Source organism: Cebus imitator, unplaced genomic scaffold, assembly GCF_001604975.1.
Source record: "Cebus imitator isolate Cc_AM_T3 unplaced genomic scaffold, Cebus_imitator-1.0 Scaffold171, whole genome shotgun sequence".
Lineage (NCBI taxonomy): Eukaryota > Metazoa > Chordata > Mammalia > Primates > Cebidae > Cebus > Cebus imitator.
This window is the reverse complement of record NW_016107486.1, coordinates 721,620-738,790: the sequence shown is the minus strand read 5'-3', so window position 1 is coordinate 738,790 and position 17,171 is coordinate 721,620. Positions and strand designations below refer to the sequence as shown.

The window sequence follows — 17,171 nt, the reverse complement described above, 5'->3', positions numbered from 1 at the left end:
AGGAGGAGCATTTTGGTCTAACATGTAATTTAATTTTTTTCCATTTAACAAGTTTTATGGAGCTGTTACTTTGAACATATTATCCGCTGGGAAATGGAGAATGAGTGAACAACAAAGTTTCACTCTTTGGATTCTTTTCTCTACATGGTCCACGTTCTTCTCACAATACTCCTACTTCATGGCCAGTTAATTCATGTGAAAACAAGTAATAGCTGTTGTCAACAAGGACTCAAGAAATATTTGTTTTAATATCTCTGTAGATAGCAACTCCTACATTTAGACAACAACTATGTTTGGAATTTATTTCCATTGACCTACTTAATTCTTACCTGTTTATATTTAAGTTTAAAACATAGTCTTCTTAAAAGAAAATTTCACTGATTTTAAAATGTCTAAACATTTGGCATTTTACCAGGCTTGTCACCTCTCTTTAAGTAAATACACACACATGAATTACCTAACCAATTCTTTTTCCTCCTTACAAATACAAAAATCATTTCCTGGGGATTAATCATTCTTTCAAGTTTAGAAGTTTGAAGGAAAATACCGACGTAGACTGTATCACCATTATATTAAATGTTTGTGAACATTCAGATTATAAAAACACACATATGAATCATGCTGTGGGTGATTTAAGCATTGTCTCTGTATAAAAGAAAGGCCACTAGAGGGTAGAGCTAGAAGTCCAGTGGACAGAGAAGGTAAGGGCAGCAAGAATGATGCATCTTGCATTCCTTGTGCTGTTATGTCTGCCAGTCTGCTCTGCCTATCCTCTGAGTGGGGCAGCAAAAGAGGAGGACTCCAACATGGATCTTGCTCAGGTAATTAATGGTGGCATCTGTGGCAGCTACCGGCCAGCCTAAGTGTGTCTACGTGTTCTTCCAACACAGAGCAGAATGATTAGACTAGAAATCACTTTGTTGGAAGACTGTAGCATCAGAGAATAATTAACAGACTAGAAGGGGAAATTATTTTTATGTTAACAGAGAAGAAAAGAAAGGTTCAGAAAGGAAATATAATTACTCAAGGTTACAATAAAAGAGTAGCAGTATATTTGTGGCTAAATGAAAAGAACATATGGAGAATATATGAAACTTGTCTGGCTTTAGAATTTCTTTAGTTAAAATTATTGGGGAGGGGGAGCATGCTAAGTTTGATATTTAAATCATATCAGGTGATAGTTTTTATGTTTTTACTTGTCATATTTGGACAAAAGACCTTACCACATTTCAGTCTTAAACTAGATCTACAATAATGATGTAAGTGGAAAAAGTTAGTATGCTAACTTTTCACACAGCTATATTAAAAGAGGGTTTTTAAGAAACAAAACAAAACAAAACAAAGCTAGACCTGAATATTCAATCCCAAATTCCTTACTTGACTAGCAAACTAACATTGTAAGAAAATTTTAAAATTTGTATTAAATGAGGAAGAGTCTTGAAAAATCCAATTAAATGTGTTATCTACTTTTGTTTTAAGAAACTAGAGGAAAATTAAGATGGGTTATAAAAGTTGGGTAAATGATGAAAAATCATTAAAATGACCTAAAAATTATACTTGTTATTCCATTAGCAATACCTGGAAAAGTACTACAACCTCAAAACAGATATGAAACAGTTTGTTAGAAGAAAGGATAGTAATCTCATTGTTAAAAAAATCCAAAGAATGCAGAAGTTCCTTGGGTTGGAGGTGACAGGGAAGTTGGACTCTGACACTCTGGAGGTGATGCACCAGCCCAGGTGTGGAGTTCCTGATGTTGGTCACTTCAGAACCTTTCCTGGCATGCCGAAGTGGAGGAAAACCCACCTTACATACAGGTAATATTTCAGAGAGGTTTTCACATAATAATGAAACTTTATAAGTTGTTTGTCATATTTGGATAAGTAACATAAAGTTTTCTTTAACAATTTTTCATAATGGTAGGAGAAAATAATACCCTCTTCAATTTTTCTCCTCTAGGATTATGAAGTACACCACAGATTTGCCAAGAGATGCTGTTGATTCTGCCATTGAGAAAGCTCTGAAAGTCTGGGAAGAGGTGACTCCACTCACATTCTCCAGGCTGTATGAAGGAGAGGCTGATATAATGATCTCTTTTGTAGTTAAAGGTAATCAAATGAAGCATCCATTTATCTGATGTATTAGTCTGTTCAGACTGCTATAGCAAAATATCTTAGACTTGGTAATTTATAAACAACAGAAATTTATTGCTCACAATTCTGGAGGTTGGGAAGTCCAAGATTAAGGTGCCAGCAGATTTGATGTCCGATGAGAGACTATTCCTCATAGATAGGCCCTTCTGTGTCCTCACAGGATAGAAAAGACCAGGGGATTCCCTCAAGCCTCTTTCACAAGAGCACTAAGCTTATTCATGAAGGCAGAGCACTTATGACCTAATCACTTCCTAAAGACCCAAAGTCTTAATACTGTATCACATTGGGTATTGAGATTCAACATATGAATTTGCAGCAGACACCAACATTTAGACCATAGCATCTACTGTTGTTTTATTGGAACAGGGTAAAAAGAAATTCTGAACACTTATATTTCCATTAATTTTTTTCCCTATCAGAACATGGAGACTTTTACTCTTTTGATGGCCCAGGATACAGTTTGGCTCATGCCTATCCACCTGGGCCTGGGTTTTATGGAGATATTCACTTTGATGATGATGAAAAATGGACAGAAGATACATCAGGTGGGTCATACACCTCTTGGGAATGTTTCAGGAATAATGTCTAATCCTACCCAAAAATAATTTGATTATCTAGAATGAGCAGTAAATGGAATATACTAGTAACTGAATTTTTTTATTACTACTTGAGTTTTAAACAGAAGTACTGTTCATTTTAATCATTATTGAAGGATTTTACAAAATGTCTGTATTTTCATCTTTGGCCCTACCAAGTACAATATTGTAAAAAACCATTCAATCTTATCTCCCCAACTTGGGATCTTGTGGGGCTTTGAGGATCAGCATAATTAATAATGTTTTTTATCACTTTAATGATAGATGATTAGGATAGAGTGAATTCCATTGAATCAGTTCCAATCCTAAAATTTGCCATTAGAATTTCTTTCTTTCTTCTCATTGGCTGCCTTTTTATTTAAAAGTAGAGATCAGAAGAAAATGCCAGGAACTAAAAAAAAAATTGTTAGGTCATCTGTTTAAATAAACATGTCACTGTCTCTAGCTTAGATGGGTTTTTCCCCCTAAATTGGTTTTGAAACACTTTATGTCTAAACATAAAGACTAAAATTAACTGTTTGCTATTTTTTTTTAAATGGCTTCTGAAGTTTAGAAACACACTGTTGAAACAATTACTATTTCTGAGAGTGACTGGGATTTTTAGTAAATAGAAAAGAACATCTTTACTGAGTAAAAGCCTAAAGTTTGTGTTGCATGAAATGATCAACTTTTATTTGAACAACTGATCTTTTCTGCACAATTCTTGGAGCCTTGGTTAAATAATATCTACCTCTAAATTCAATAAAACTCTTTTTATAATATTAAAAAGAGCTGAATCTAGCTGTGTTGTGCTACAGAAAACTGTTATTGGGCATGTTTCTGTTTTAAACTGATGATTGTACACATCCAATGGTACCTATTACTGGGAAGATTTTTGACAATTAAAAATTATTTGATTATGGCCAGGCACTAGTGGCTAAGCCCTGTAATCCCAGCATTTTGGGAGGCCGAGGTGAGCAAATCACTTGAGGCCAGGAATTCAAGACCAGCCTAGCCAACACGGTGAAATCCCATCTCCACTAAAAATACAAGAATTAGCCTGGCGTGGTGGCACGGGCCTGTAATCCCAGCTACTCAGGAGACTGAGGCATGAGAATTGCTTGAACCCGGAAGGTGGAGGCTGCATCGAGCCAACATTGCACCACTGTACTCCAGCCTGGGCAACAGAGCAAGACTATCTCAAAAAAAGAAAAAAATATTTGATTATGACAAAGAAGAGGAGGAGCAAATCAAACCAAACCCCACAAGAAATAACCAGTTTTGTGACTTAAAAGTTTGAGGAACAACATAAATGTTATATGATTAATTTTAACTAAGTTTGCAACTGGTATGTGTTCCTATATTTGAATAATGACTTTTTATTTTTAGAAAATGAAGAGTTATATTATTGGCATGTTACTAGTCTTGTCCCTTCAAAATAAATCTTTTGGAAATAATGCTTCTCATTTGTCAGTATAGGAAAAGTGTCTTAGTTTTCTTGACAAAGGAGGGCTCTAAAGAGGAATATGATGAAAAACTGTCCCATATATTGACTGAAAGTCAACCCTGAAAAACACATGAATTTCTATAAAGTATGAAATATGCCAATCACTGAACCAATCCACAAATAATGAAAAGACATTGTGGTTTCAAGGATGGCCTGTACAGCTGGCATATGTGCTTTATGTGTATTTACAGGATAAATAGCTGGTGGATTCTGAACATTTATGGTTTTCATATAGGCTCCAATTTATTCCTCGTTGCGGCTCATGAACTTGGCCACTCCCTGGGGCTCTTTCACTCAGCCAACACTGAAGCTTTGATGCACCCAGTCTACAACTCATTCAGAGACCTGACTCCGTTCCGCCTGTCTCAAGATGATGTGAATGGCATTCAGTCCCTCTATGGTGAGTGATGCTGGAAAAATTAGGCATTGCAGCTCTACAATGACAGTCCTCAGGAAAACTTTTCAGTGCTACCTAAAGTATTTATGATTTAGCTTGAAGCACTTTTAGAATGTTTGAAAGGCATACAAGTTGACAGATGCATCACATTTTTTTAAATGTTTGCATCCCCAAATCTGTCTCCTTTAGGACCTCCGCCTGCCTCTCCTGAGGGACCCCTGGTGCCCACAAAATCCGTTTCTTCAGTACCTGGGACACCAGCCAAGTGTGATACTGCTTTGTCCTTCGATGCCATCAGCACTCTGAGGGGAGAATATCTGTTCTTTAAAGACAGGTCAGACCAGAAATTCTATTTTTCTATCTATTCTCTTGATATACAATGCTTAGAAAGAAAAATAGAAACCTGACAGAGATTTTTTTAACTTTTATTTTAGGTTCAGGGGTACATGTGCAGGTTTGTTATATAGGTAAACTCATGTCACAGGGGTTTGTTGTACAGATAATTTTGTCACCCCAGTACTAAGCCTAGTACCCAGTAATTACTTTTTCTGTTTGACAGATTTTTTTAAATAAAAAATTTCTTCTACATTTTAAAATCATTCAGATATAGTTCCTGTTGACTTTTTGACACCCTCTTAGAATTGTCCAGGTCATTTTTTACAGACTTACAAGAAATGATTCTAGGTCACTAGACTATAAGCTTGATTAAGGCAGGGGTTTTATCTGTTTTGTTCATTTTTTTAAAATATCATACATCATGGAACTTCTTCAGAAAGCACTGGTGGATCCTTAGAAGCAGGGTGGTATCTTTCCCTTTGCTAACAAATGCTACTATCTAAATTAATTGCTTTTGGGAAAAAATGATATATGCTTGTGTTACGATATTTAAACACTACTGAAAGCTACAGAATTTAAAAATCCCCTCTCCAGTCTTTGACCTACAGTCCTCCAGCTCCCTTCATATGTGCAACCATTGCTACCAATTTTCTTTGACTCTTTACAAAAATGTTCTATTCATATACACGCATCAATATAAACATAATATTTTTAAATATTAGGACATAATATGCACATTGTTTATGGACTTTTAGAATGGAACAAAGCTAAATAATTATATTGGAACCCGTCACAAATCCCACGATAGATTTCATTATCCTGGAAGCACATGCAGTAGGATGGTTTAATACAGACTTCTACGAATGGGTAAATTAGCATGGATTAAGAGAAAAGAATAATATGTTTCTTTTTCACATTATCTAAAGGAGAAAGGCAATTGCAAATAATTTTATATATTACAGATATTTTTGGCGAAAATCTGACTGGAACCTTGAACCTGAATTTCATTTGATTTCCACATTTTGGCCCTCTCTCCCATCATATTTGGATGCTGCATATGAAGATAATAGCAGGGACATCGTTTTTATTTTTAAAGGTAAATACTATGTAAGAATTTTCAACTTGCTGGAATAAATCCTACTGCAAAAATTTTATTGACATGATTTTTCTCCATTAAAGTTTAGATTGTTTATTACAGCAAGACCTAGTGCTAACACTTAAATTAAATTTGTACAAAGAACATTATATATAAACTTTTTTAGAGACCTCCTAAGTAAATTGATGGTATTCCATATTCATGGATTAAAAAAAATCAATATAGTAAAAATGTCAATTTATCTACAGATACAAGACATTTTCATTTCAAATGCCAAAGGTTTTTTCCATATAACTTGACATGTTAGTTTCGCAATTTATATGGCAGAGCAAAGACCAAGAATAGCCAGGATACTCCTGGTGAACCCATCTTATTAGATGAGGAAAAAGGCTCTATGTTATAAAACTTTAAAAAGTAAGATGTCGTATAAGTGCAGGGAGAGACAAATTAACTAATAGAGCTATTCGGGTATGGCAGCTTCTTTATCAGATTTTTAAACTATTTTTTCAATTTGTTTTATTGGTAATATGTTATTTGAGTTTCTATTACTTCTTGAGTCAGTTTTGTTAACATGTTTTTCTAAAAATTTGCCAATTTTTGTCTGTTTTCAAATCAATCAGTACAGCATTTTTGGAAAATTATTTTGTTGTAATTTGAATTATTGCTGTAATTCCTAACATTGAATCCTTTTGCCTTTCTCTTTTGTCCTTCATCAATCTCATAATATATATAATAATTTTAGTGATCTTTTAAAAGGACTGACTTTTGGCTTTATTTATTCTCTATATTATATTTTGATTTCTATTCATATCCTTACTGTTGCCTTAATGTTTGTTTACTTTGAATTAATCCTATTATTATTTTTATAGCTTGTTTGACACTTACCTTATTAACTTGTAACCTTTTTCCTTTCCTAATATAAGCATTTATACCTATAAATAACCATTTCTTCTTTTTATCCAGCAAATTTTGATATGCAGCATTTTCATTTTGTTCACTTTTAATCTTTCAATATCCCATTTTTATTTTTTCCCTAGGCTCATAGGTGATATTGGAATACTTTTAAATGTCAAGCTGTATGGAGATTTTTTTATTTATTTCTGACATTCTCGCTTTTATGAAGATTAAATGAACGTGAAATTGCAATAGAAATTGTAAAGGACTATATAACTGAAAAGTATTGTTATGCAGTAATTTATCCATATTTATTTTCACTTGCAGTGTCAGACACCATGCTCATTACTGGAGGTCACAACTGAAAAGGGCTCATATTCTAGAAGGGGCAACAGAGATGAAGCCATAGGCAGCCTACTTATGACAAGTGCTAGGATTGAGAGAAGGAAAGGTGCCATGGGAGCACCTGACTCATACCCAGGGTTCAGCAAAGATCCCTCAGAGGAGGAGATGTTTAGGATGGGTCTTGAAGTTCTCTTTTGCTGTGCAGAGATGGGCTGGGTGTATAGAAATTATAAAGGTCTTTAAGAAAGAAGAAATTGTTTTTACCACATAAGAACATACCTGGAACTGCTCAGATGATACAAAGCACTCAGTTCAGACAAAGCAAAATAGATAAACAACAGACGGACATTTTAGATTAGTGAATCTGGCAGTCGTGTGAATAAGGGATTCAGGCTTGGGGTCGAGGAGAGTGATGTAACAAAGTAAAGGCAGAGAGATTGATGGGATCTTATTCTAACTTGCTAGAATTTGAATGAATCCTGATAATATTCAGAAGCACAGATTGGAATTGGTGACTATGAGATGTCTGAAAGGAAGTGTCCAATAAGCAACTGATCTATTGGTATGGAACTTGAGAGAGAGAGAGGTCTAGGTGAGAAATTCAGGTTAAAAAGTTATCAGCAATTATAAGAAATAACTAAAACTGGCCTATACAAAAACTATAACTTACAGATACAAATATATAAGCCACAGAAAGGGCACTTAATCAGAGTTATCTACTGATTTATTCATTCTTTCATTCACTCACTCATTTAGGGAATATTTGTTAAAGACTGGCTGTGAACTGAGCATTATTATGTTGGAATTAAAAACAAGACATCCTCTTTACCACAAAAATGCACTAGAATCATTTTTAAAATCAATGGCTTCATGTAAAATTTCTTGGGTTTATTTTTTCAATAGGAAGTGAGCTCTGGGCCATCAGAGGAAATGAGGTACAAGTGGGTTATCCAAGAGGCATCCATACCCTGGGTTTTCCTCCAACCATAAAGAAAATTGATGCAGCTGTTTCTGATAAGGAAAAGAAGAAAACATACTTCTTTGTAGAGGACAAATACTGGAGGTGAGATGCAAGAGAAATGACTTTGTATGAAGCCTGATTAAGAAAATTATTTTATTTAAGGATATCCCCCTACTCCCACCCTCTTTCTCTAACTTCAAAATTTATGATTATGCAGAACATAGCTTATTGTTATTCTACTTCCCAGATACGAATGGCTCTCAGAGTGGTGATCACTGAGCCATTTACTCAGACATCAAAAGACATCAGGAAAGGCTAGCTGAGGTCCAAAGGCATTTGTGCCAGTCACCATGTGACTGCCATAGGAAGCCCAGGTAGGCTTTGGAGACAAGGTCTACAGGGTGCTAGTGTGACTGAAAGCCAGAGGTTTGTTTTTAGCTAAATGATTTAATTCATTTTGCATATTATGTATTTATGTATTTGTGGTAGACACATAGAAATTTGAGTTCTGTGTGTCCAGGCTTAGAAAATTTACCTTAGACATATGAACTTCTGTAAAATGTCATGTTCCTGTTTCTGGGAAAACATTGTTTTATTTGTTAAACTTGTAAGTCCAGAGCTATTCTTGTAGCTATTCTTTTAGAGCTATTCTTATAGCTCTAAAAAATGGTTAACACTTTTTTATACAACTTAAAAAGTTTGTCTATGATTCCACACTAGAAAATTAACATCACATTATACTATTGTATGTAATGGTACTACTACATAACATTGAACTGTATTTCTTTCATTCTGTTTAGATTTGATGAAAATAGCCAGTCCATGGAGCAAGGCTCCCCTAGACTAATAGCTGATGACTTTCCAGGAGTTAAGCCTAAGGTTGATGCTGTATTACAGGCATTTGGTAAGAAGACCCTCATTTCATTGTCAATAGGGAAATTTCTAGGCATTTTTATCATTTCAGAATGAAGTACAGAATCAAAACAGTTTTTAAATCATTCAGTTTTGATATCTTTTTTACTCCAAATTTCTGATCATCTTAACTTTCCAACTTACGTAAAGTAGATTTAAAAATTTTTCTTTTCCTCAATAACTTCCAAGTCTCTGTTTCATGGCTACACATAAAATAAATGATACTTCTTCACACAGAAGCCATTATCTTTCAGGTCACTATGTAGGTATAAAAATGCAATCCATGTGAGCCAGGCTAATGGCTTGTTGTCATTCTATTCTATCCCATCCTGTTGTCCCTTTTCTTCTATCCCATCCCAGGGGATGCTTGTCTGGGCTTCTGTTGCAGTCTGTGATTGTCTACATTAGTCATTTGTAAATAAAATAGTAGTCTTCCCATATGCTCAAAATAGGTAAAATGTGATTCCTGGTAATGGGGAAATAGGAAAGCAAAACTTGTGTGTGATTACTCTGAAGGAATTTTGGAGCGTGCTGCCAGTGCTTGACAGTCACAATGCTTATGAGGCTGATGATCTTGTTACTAAAATGACTTAACCATGATGTATGCAAAGCAGGAAATGGACCTCTGGCTCATTTATCATTTTTCTGATTCTCTTGGTTCTCGTTGTCTCCAAAATTGTAATTTAGGACCTAGCAGAAGAGGAGAGGTTGGAAAGAAAGGAAAATAAGGTTTTAAAACATTATAGAATTTTATCTATTTAGAACCTGTATAATCTAATGTTTTAGAGCACTGGCTTTGGAGTCCGAGGAGATGGAGTCCTCCCTCCATCCTTCCCTATAGATGCTACCTTGGGAAAATTACAAAACCTTTCTAATATTTAGTTTTGTCATCACTGATAATACATCACACTTTTTTGTAAGGGTAATTGAGATCAAGCACATAAAGTACTTAGCTCAGTGTCTGGCACAGAGTAATCACTTAATAAATGCCATCCATTATTAACTTGTACTTAATCTAAGTTATATGTGTTACAAAATGACATATTTGAAGATGTCACATCATTTTCTTTATCTATATTTGCAGGGTTTTTCTATTTCTTCAGTGGATCATCACAGTTTGAGTTTGACCCCAATGCCAAGATGGTTACACACATACTGAAGAGTAACAGCTGGTTACATTGCTAGGCGAGATGGGGGAAGACAGATATGGGTATTTTAAATGAATCTAATAATTATTCACCTAATGTATTATGAGCCAAAATGATTGATTTTTCCTGCATGTTCTGTGGCTGAAGATGAGCCTTGCAGACATCTTCATGTGTCATGAAAAATGTTTCTGGAATGCTTCACTTGCTTTTGAATTACATTGAATAGATGTAAGAAATATGTGCAATAAGTGAGAGAATGCAACTCCACAGATGTTTTATTACTTCTTCAATAAAGAGTTTTATTTTTGATATGTTCCTTAATTTCTAGAACAATCCATGTTCAATACCCTGACCACACTGGGGACTGATTATTTGACAAATACTCTGCCAGTAGGCGTGGTAGGATCACCCACTCTAGAGATGAGTCATGTGGCTGTCACATACCCTCTCCTATTCTCTGCACCAACAGGATCTTCCTTTTCCTTACACACCTAACAAAGAAAGATGTAAAGCAACAGTTGTCCTATAGCTGGGACAGAATCAAACAAAACAGAGAAACGGAACACTCTAGAATGTTAGAGCCTGGGAACCTATTATCTACTAGACTTTACAATTTTACAGGTGGGAAAATAAAACTAGTTTGGAGTCCACTTGCCTCTTGTTTTAACCCAAATCTTTCTTCAGTGGCATTCCTTTCCAGCTCTAGAGACTAAATTTCTCATCTCATCCTCACCCTCTTGTTAGAATACTCTCTTGCTGCCATTTTGTACGTGGAAGCTCCCGGGTGATAAGAGTGCGTGTGCACATCCCAATTTTATGACAGATTTATCACCACTAAGTTACATGCTTACACCATACCACTACACTATAGAAACTTGTTCCTTCTTTTATTGACTCACTTAAATGCCAGACACTGTCATAGTTGCAAAGTATAGAACAGTGAGGAAAATATATTTAACTCAATTTCATTGAGTTTTATCTGGTGAGAGAAAGAAATCAAACAAAACAACACAAATTAATATATAATACAAATTATAAAGCTATTATTAGAGAAATGACAAAGTTGTAACAGAGAATCATGGTGCAGGAGGGGTTCTCTGTTAAAGCTCAGTTATTAAAGAAAGCCTCTCTGGGAAAATAATGTAAAAAACAAAGAATCTAAATCCAAATGGCCAGGTGAGTGAATGGGTAGGAGGATGTGGACTACTCTAAGAAAAGAAAATGCAAATTAGTATTGAGGCTCAGTGGGTTAAACAAAAAGATCCTTGTCATGTTCAAGGAACTGAAAGAAGATGAGTGCCTCACTGGCATGTTGGAGGTTAGGGATGGAATAAGATACTAGACAGGTAGACACAATCAAATCACCCAAAGTCTTTAAGTATACTAAAGAGTTGTATTTTATTTTTAGTGCATTGTGGATTCATTGAATGACCTTAAACAGATAAATTATGCTAGTCATATTTTTGAATCATTACTTCAGCTGGAGAAAGTTGGAAGAAGTGATGACAAAAGCTGGAACAGGTTAAAAATGATAGGGAAGGTTGGCAGGGACAGGGGACCTCTGGGTATGTTGAGAGACTGAATGGATTTGATTTTTTTTTTTTTTTTTTGCCTTGTCACCCAGGCTGGAATGCAGTGGTGGTGAAACCACAGCTCACTGAAACCTCAACCACCCAGGCTTAGGAAATCCTCCCACCTCAGCCTCCTGAGTACCTGAGACTACAGGTGTACACCACCACTCCCAATTAATTTTTGTATTTGTGGTAGAGACAGGCTTTCACCATGTTGCCCAGGCTGGTCTGGAACTCCTGGGCTCAAGCAATCCACCCACCTCAACCTCCCAATGTACTGGGACTACAGGCTGAGCCACTATGCCCAGCCCTGATAAATATTTCAACATCATCCAGATTTCATGATAAACTAGATAAAGAGCTCTGAGAAAAAGGAAGGTATTAAGAATAATTCCTAAAATACTGGCTTGAAAAATTTTTGCATAACAGCAGCTTCAACAGAGTTAGGGGAAAGCTGAAGGAGAAGCAGTTTTGTGGGAGAAAAAAATCGGTAGGAATCACTTCACCTTTTAAATATAGAAATTCTTGTAAGATAACCAACTAAAGGCATTAGTGGGCCTTTAGATGAAGGAATCTGTAGCTCAAAACAAAGTAGACAAAACTGTGGGTGTTTGGTGGCGTCAGTCAAGCCATGGGAATGGATGAGTTTATATGGGAAGACTGCGGAGGTAAAAGAAGATGGTTCAGGACTGACCCTTGTAAAATGAAGTATCACTCAGACTAGGCCAGGTTATGCTGTGGTAATGAGCAATGATTCTCTGTGGCTTAGAACTAAAAGTGCATCAAAGTATTCCACTGGGGTATCTACTCCAAGGCGTCCTCACTTCAAGACACAGGCTGATGGAACAGGCACCACATTGAACGCCACCCTTCACTGAAGTGGAGGGAAAGTGTTATTGGTAAATTTTGCACTGACTTCTCAGGGTCTGCGTGGATATAATAATCATAATTCTGTCCACATTTCACTGGCCAAAGAAAATTACATTGCCTCATTCTAACACTAAAGATGGGAAAATAATATACTGTCAAATACCTGGGAGGAGAATCAGAAATACTTAGTAGAGGGCACTAATCATAAAAAACAAAGGGCTTTCTCACAAAAACAACAAAAGTAACGTTTCTTCCTGGGCTGAGCATCGCACCCTCGGGCCGCGTGGAGCCTCCCAGAGGAGGGGGGCGGCCATAACCAGGTGCTGGCATTGGGGCTGCACACCAGCCCAGGGGCTAATGACGCCCATGACGGGGAACAGGTTGATTTGGTTAAACAACTTCACTACTCATTGATTTTCTCAAAGACACTTTGTGAAGACGTCTAGAAGGAGGACAGATTCTTATAACTCATATAATTCAATATATGAATCCATAATTATTTAACAATCCCTTATTTGTGCAAATTTGCGTTTGTTTTCCATATTTTGCTTTATAAAACAAAAACCATAACCTTTTACATGTTACTTCACAAAGAAATACTGTAATTAATAACTGTTTACATATTTTACTTCACAAATGTAAGTGAATCCATTAAAAAATTATCTCGCTTAAGGATTAGGTAAAGGAAGAACTGGGAAAGCAATTCACTGATTCTACTGCTGTTGTTGGGATCATCCATGAGTGGCTTAAACTCCTGGAGGTGGAGGGTGCTTAATTTCACCCTAATCATGTTGATCAGTGGGTGAGGAAAGCACTGACACTGAGGCAGCAGCATCATTACTTCCTACCAAGAACTGTGAGATGAGAAAGGAGAAACAGTGTGCTGAGGCAATCTAGGTAAAATGTTGACAAATAAAATACTTTTAGGAAATATTTTCTCTTGTGTATACAGATTTGAATAATGATTCTAATGAATGCCTTTATTTAGGGAAGGGTAAGAAAAAACAAACCTCAATTTATAGACACTATAAAAGGTTCTATATGTGTGCAATTCATTCGGTCTTCATCTTAGCCATGGCAAACAGTAACGTCTTTAGATTACAGACTTTTAGGCTTAGAAGGATGAATTTTCTCATGATCAGCAATTGGTAAGCAGCAGCTCCGAAATTCGACTCCAAAACAGACTTAGAATCTGTATAGGAAACTCACTGTTTTCTTCTCTGTGCTCCTAACACTTCTGCCACCAGATATGTGGGGATTTTTTTCACTCCAACCAATTCTTTAACTTTCCCAACACTGGGTGTCCTATAATTCAATTATGACACTAAATACCTGAAGTTAGTGTAGACCCCACAGGTTAAGGACACAATCCCATAAGACCACTCCCCTCACTTCCAATGCTAATCAAATGTCTGGGCCTCCTGAATGTCCCATAGACCAGCTATAAATGAGAGGTTTCTACAGACCACTCCTCATGGTCAATAATTTGCTACAACAGGTCATAAAACTAGGGAAAACATTTACTTACATTTATTGGGATGAAAGCTCCAAGCTTCTAATCACGACTTGGTCTTTCTGATGACCAGCCTTCTTCCAAGGGCCCACGAAGAGTCATCTCATTAGAATAAAAGATGCTCTTATCACCCAGGAAATTCTAAAGGATGAGGGGCTCTGTGTCAAGAAACAGGATCAAAGATCAAATATTAGAAGAAAAGATATGCCTACCATCCCTATCTATAAGGGTATTAGGAGCCCTGTTTCAGAAACCAGGACAGGGAGCAAATATTAGAACAAAAGTTTCTCCTAGAACCCCTAGTCCAAAGAAAATTCCAAAGGATTAGGAGCTCTGTGTCAGGACCTAGAGCAGAGACCAACATATGTGTTTCTTATTATTTCCAAGACCCCTATGTTAAGACAAGACCAGCACTTATGGCAAATTTATCAGGATCCCCAGAGAGAGAAAAGGTGAATGTTTCAATGCTTCCTACCTCTGAACAATTTTTATTCAGAAAATTGGGAGTATGCCTCCACCTGCAGGAAGGGAACACGTGACTTGAGCTTTGCAGAGATTGAGAATGATGCTGAGAACAGGCTGGGAGTTACCAATAAGTAGCCACAGAATTGTTGGTGGTAACCAGACAGAAAAGAAAGTAAGTAATTATAACCTGAGTGAGCTTGGAAGCATATTTTTCCCCCAGTGAATCCTTCAGATGATAATGCAACCTAGCCAATACCTTGAGACCCCATGAAGAGGACCCAGCTAAGCTACACCCAGACTCATGACCAACGGAAACTGAAATAATAAATATGTGCTGTTTTAAGCTGCCCAGACTCATGACCCATGGAAACTGAAATAATAAATGTGTGTTTTTAAATTAGGGGTAATTTTCTACTCAGCAATAGATACCTAATATGTTGAGAGATTGCTTTATTTGGAGCCACTGCTACAAAGCAATTATCCAGATGATTCAGGCCAAAGCCCATTTCTGCTAAAGAAAGTCTGGAGGCAGAGGATCCCAATATGGCCGAATAAGAGGCAGCTCTGGAAAGCAGCACCCAGCGAGAGAGACACAGAAACCGAGTGGTCTCCACAATTCCAAACGAGGTACCAGGTTCATTTTGTGGGTCTGGTTGGACAGTGGGTATAAACCCAATAGGGCAAGTTGAGGCAAGGCAGGGCACTGCCCCAACCAGGAGGAGCATGCGACCCACCAGAGGACTGGGGGATCTCCCCCTCTGGGGCTTTGGTTCAGCTACAGCACTCTACCCAAGCAGGAGATCTTCACCAGCCTGAAAAGCCTCAGCGAGCTGCCTGAACAGGGCAGAACAGTAACTTCGGCTGGCAACAGGGATGTCAGCATAGATCTAGATGGAAGCACTGGCTGACGTGAAAGCCAAAAATCCAGCAGGATGGAGCTACCCATCCCCCAGAAAGAAGGGGAACTGAAAACAGGGAAACAGCCCATACAGCAGGACGGGTCCACCCACCACCAACAAAGCCCAGCAGACTGGAAAAAACTCTCATGCCAGAGTTTCGCACCTAGAGAGTGACCAGGAATGATACAGCTCAGTGTAGGGAGGTGTAGCCGCCATGGCAGAAGCCGGCCTAACTCTCCTGAGTAAATAAAAGACACAGCAGCTCCACTGAAACCATGGCAGACCAGCAGCACGTCTGCAGGCAGACAAAGGAAAGGCCACCTCCCCAAGCAGCTACCTGAGATCAAAACTATATAAATCCAAAAAGATGGGAAGAAACCAGTGCAAGAAAAATGAAACCATCAAAAACCAGAATGCCTCTCCCCCACCACAAGATCACAACTCCTCACCAGCAAGGGGACAAAGCTGGACAGAGAAAAAATTTGACGAATTGACAGAAGCAGGCTTCAGAAGGTGGGTAATAACAAACATCTCTGAGTTAAAGGAACATGTTATAACCCAATGCAAAGAAACTAAAAACCTTGAAAAAAGATTAGACGAAATGCTAACTAGAAAAAACAGCTTAGAGAAGAACATAAACGACTTGATGGAGCTGAAAAACACAGCACAAGAACTTCATGAAGCATACACAAGTTTCAATAGCTGAATTGATTGAGCAGAAGAAAGGATATCAAAGATTGAAGATCAACTCAATGAAACAAAATGAGAAGGCAAGAAAAGAGAACAAAGAGTGAAAAAAAAATGAACAAAGCCTTCAAGAAATATGGGATTATGTGAAAAGATCTAATCTACGATTGATCAGTGTACCAGAAGATGATGGGGAGAATGAATCCAAGCTGGAAAACACTCTTCAGGATATTATCCAGGAAAACTTCCCCAACCTTGCAAGGCAGGCCAACATTCAAATACAAGGAAATACAGAGAACACCACAGCGATACTCCTCTAGAAGAGCAACCCCAAGGCACATAATTGTCAGGTTCACCACAGTTGAAATGAAGGAAAAAATACTAAGGACAGCCAGAGAGAAAAGTCAGGTCACTGACAAAGAGAAGGACATCAGACTTACTGCGGATCTCTCGGCAGAAACTCTACAAGCCAGAAGAGAGTGGGGCCTATATTCAACATCCTTAAAGAAAAGAACTTTCAACCCAGAATTTCACATCCAGTCAAACTAAGCTTCATAAGCGAAGGAGAAATAAAATCCTTTACGAACAAGCAATTACTCGAGATTTCATCACCACCAGGCCTGCCCTACAAGCACTCCTGAAGGAAGCACTAACCACAGAGAGGAAAAATCAATATCAGCCACTGCAAAAAAGAACCAAATGGTAAAGACCAATGATGCAATGAAGAAATTATGCCAACCAAAGGGCAAAACAACCAACCAGTAATAAAATGGCAGGATCAAATTCACACATAACAATATTAACTTTAAATGTAAATAGACTAAATGCCCCAATCAAAAGAC

General features: G+C 37.2%; 1 protein-coding gene across 1 annotated transcript; it reads left to right on the top strand.

Annotated features, from left to right (window-relative positions):
- The first annotated feature begins 685 nt into the window (after window positions 1-685).
- MMP10 (matrix metallopeptidase 10) lies at window positions 686-10,645 on the top strand. The gene is made up of 10 exons (XM_017544768.2): window positions 686-821; window positions 1,573-1,817; window positions 1,960-2,108; window positions 2,573-2,698; window positions 4,471-4,635; window positions 4,822-4,966; window positions 5,931-6,064; window positions 8,207-8,366; window positions 9,065-9,168; window positions 10,261-10,645. Exons 1-10 carry the CDS (start codon window positions 717-719, stop codon window positions 10,359-10,361), a joined length of 1,434 nt encoding a protein of 477 aa, XP_017400257.1. The 5' UTR covers window positions 686-716; the 3' UTR covers window positions 10,362-10,645.
- The last annotated feature ends 6,526 nt before the right edge of the window (window positions 10,646-17,171 follow it).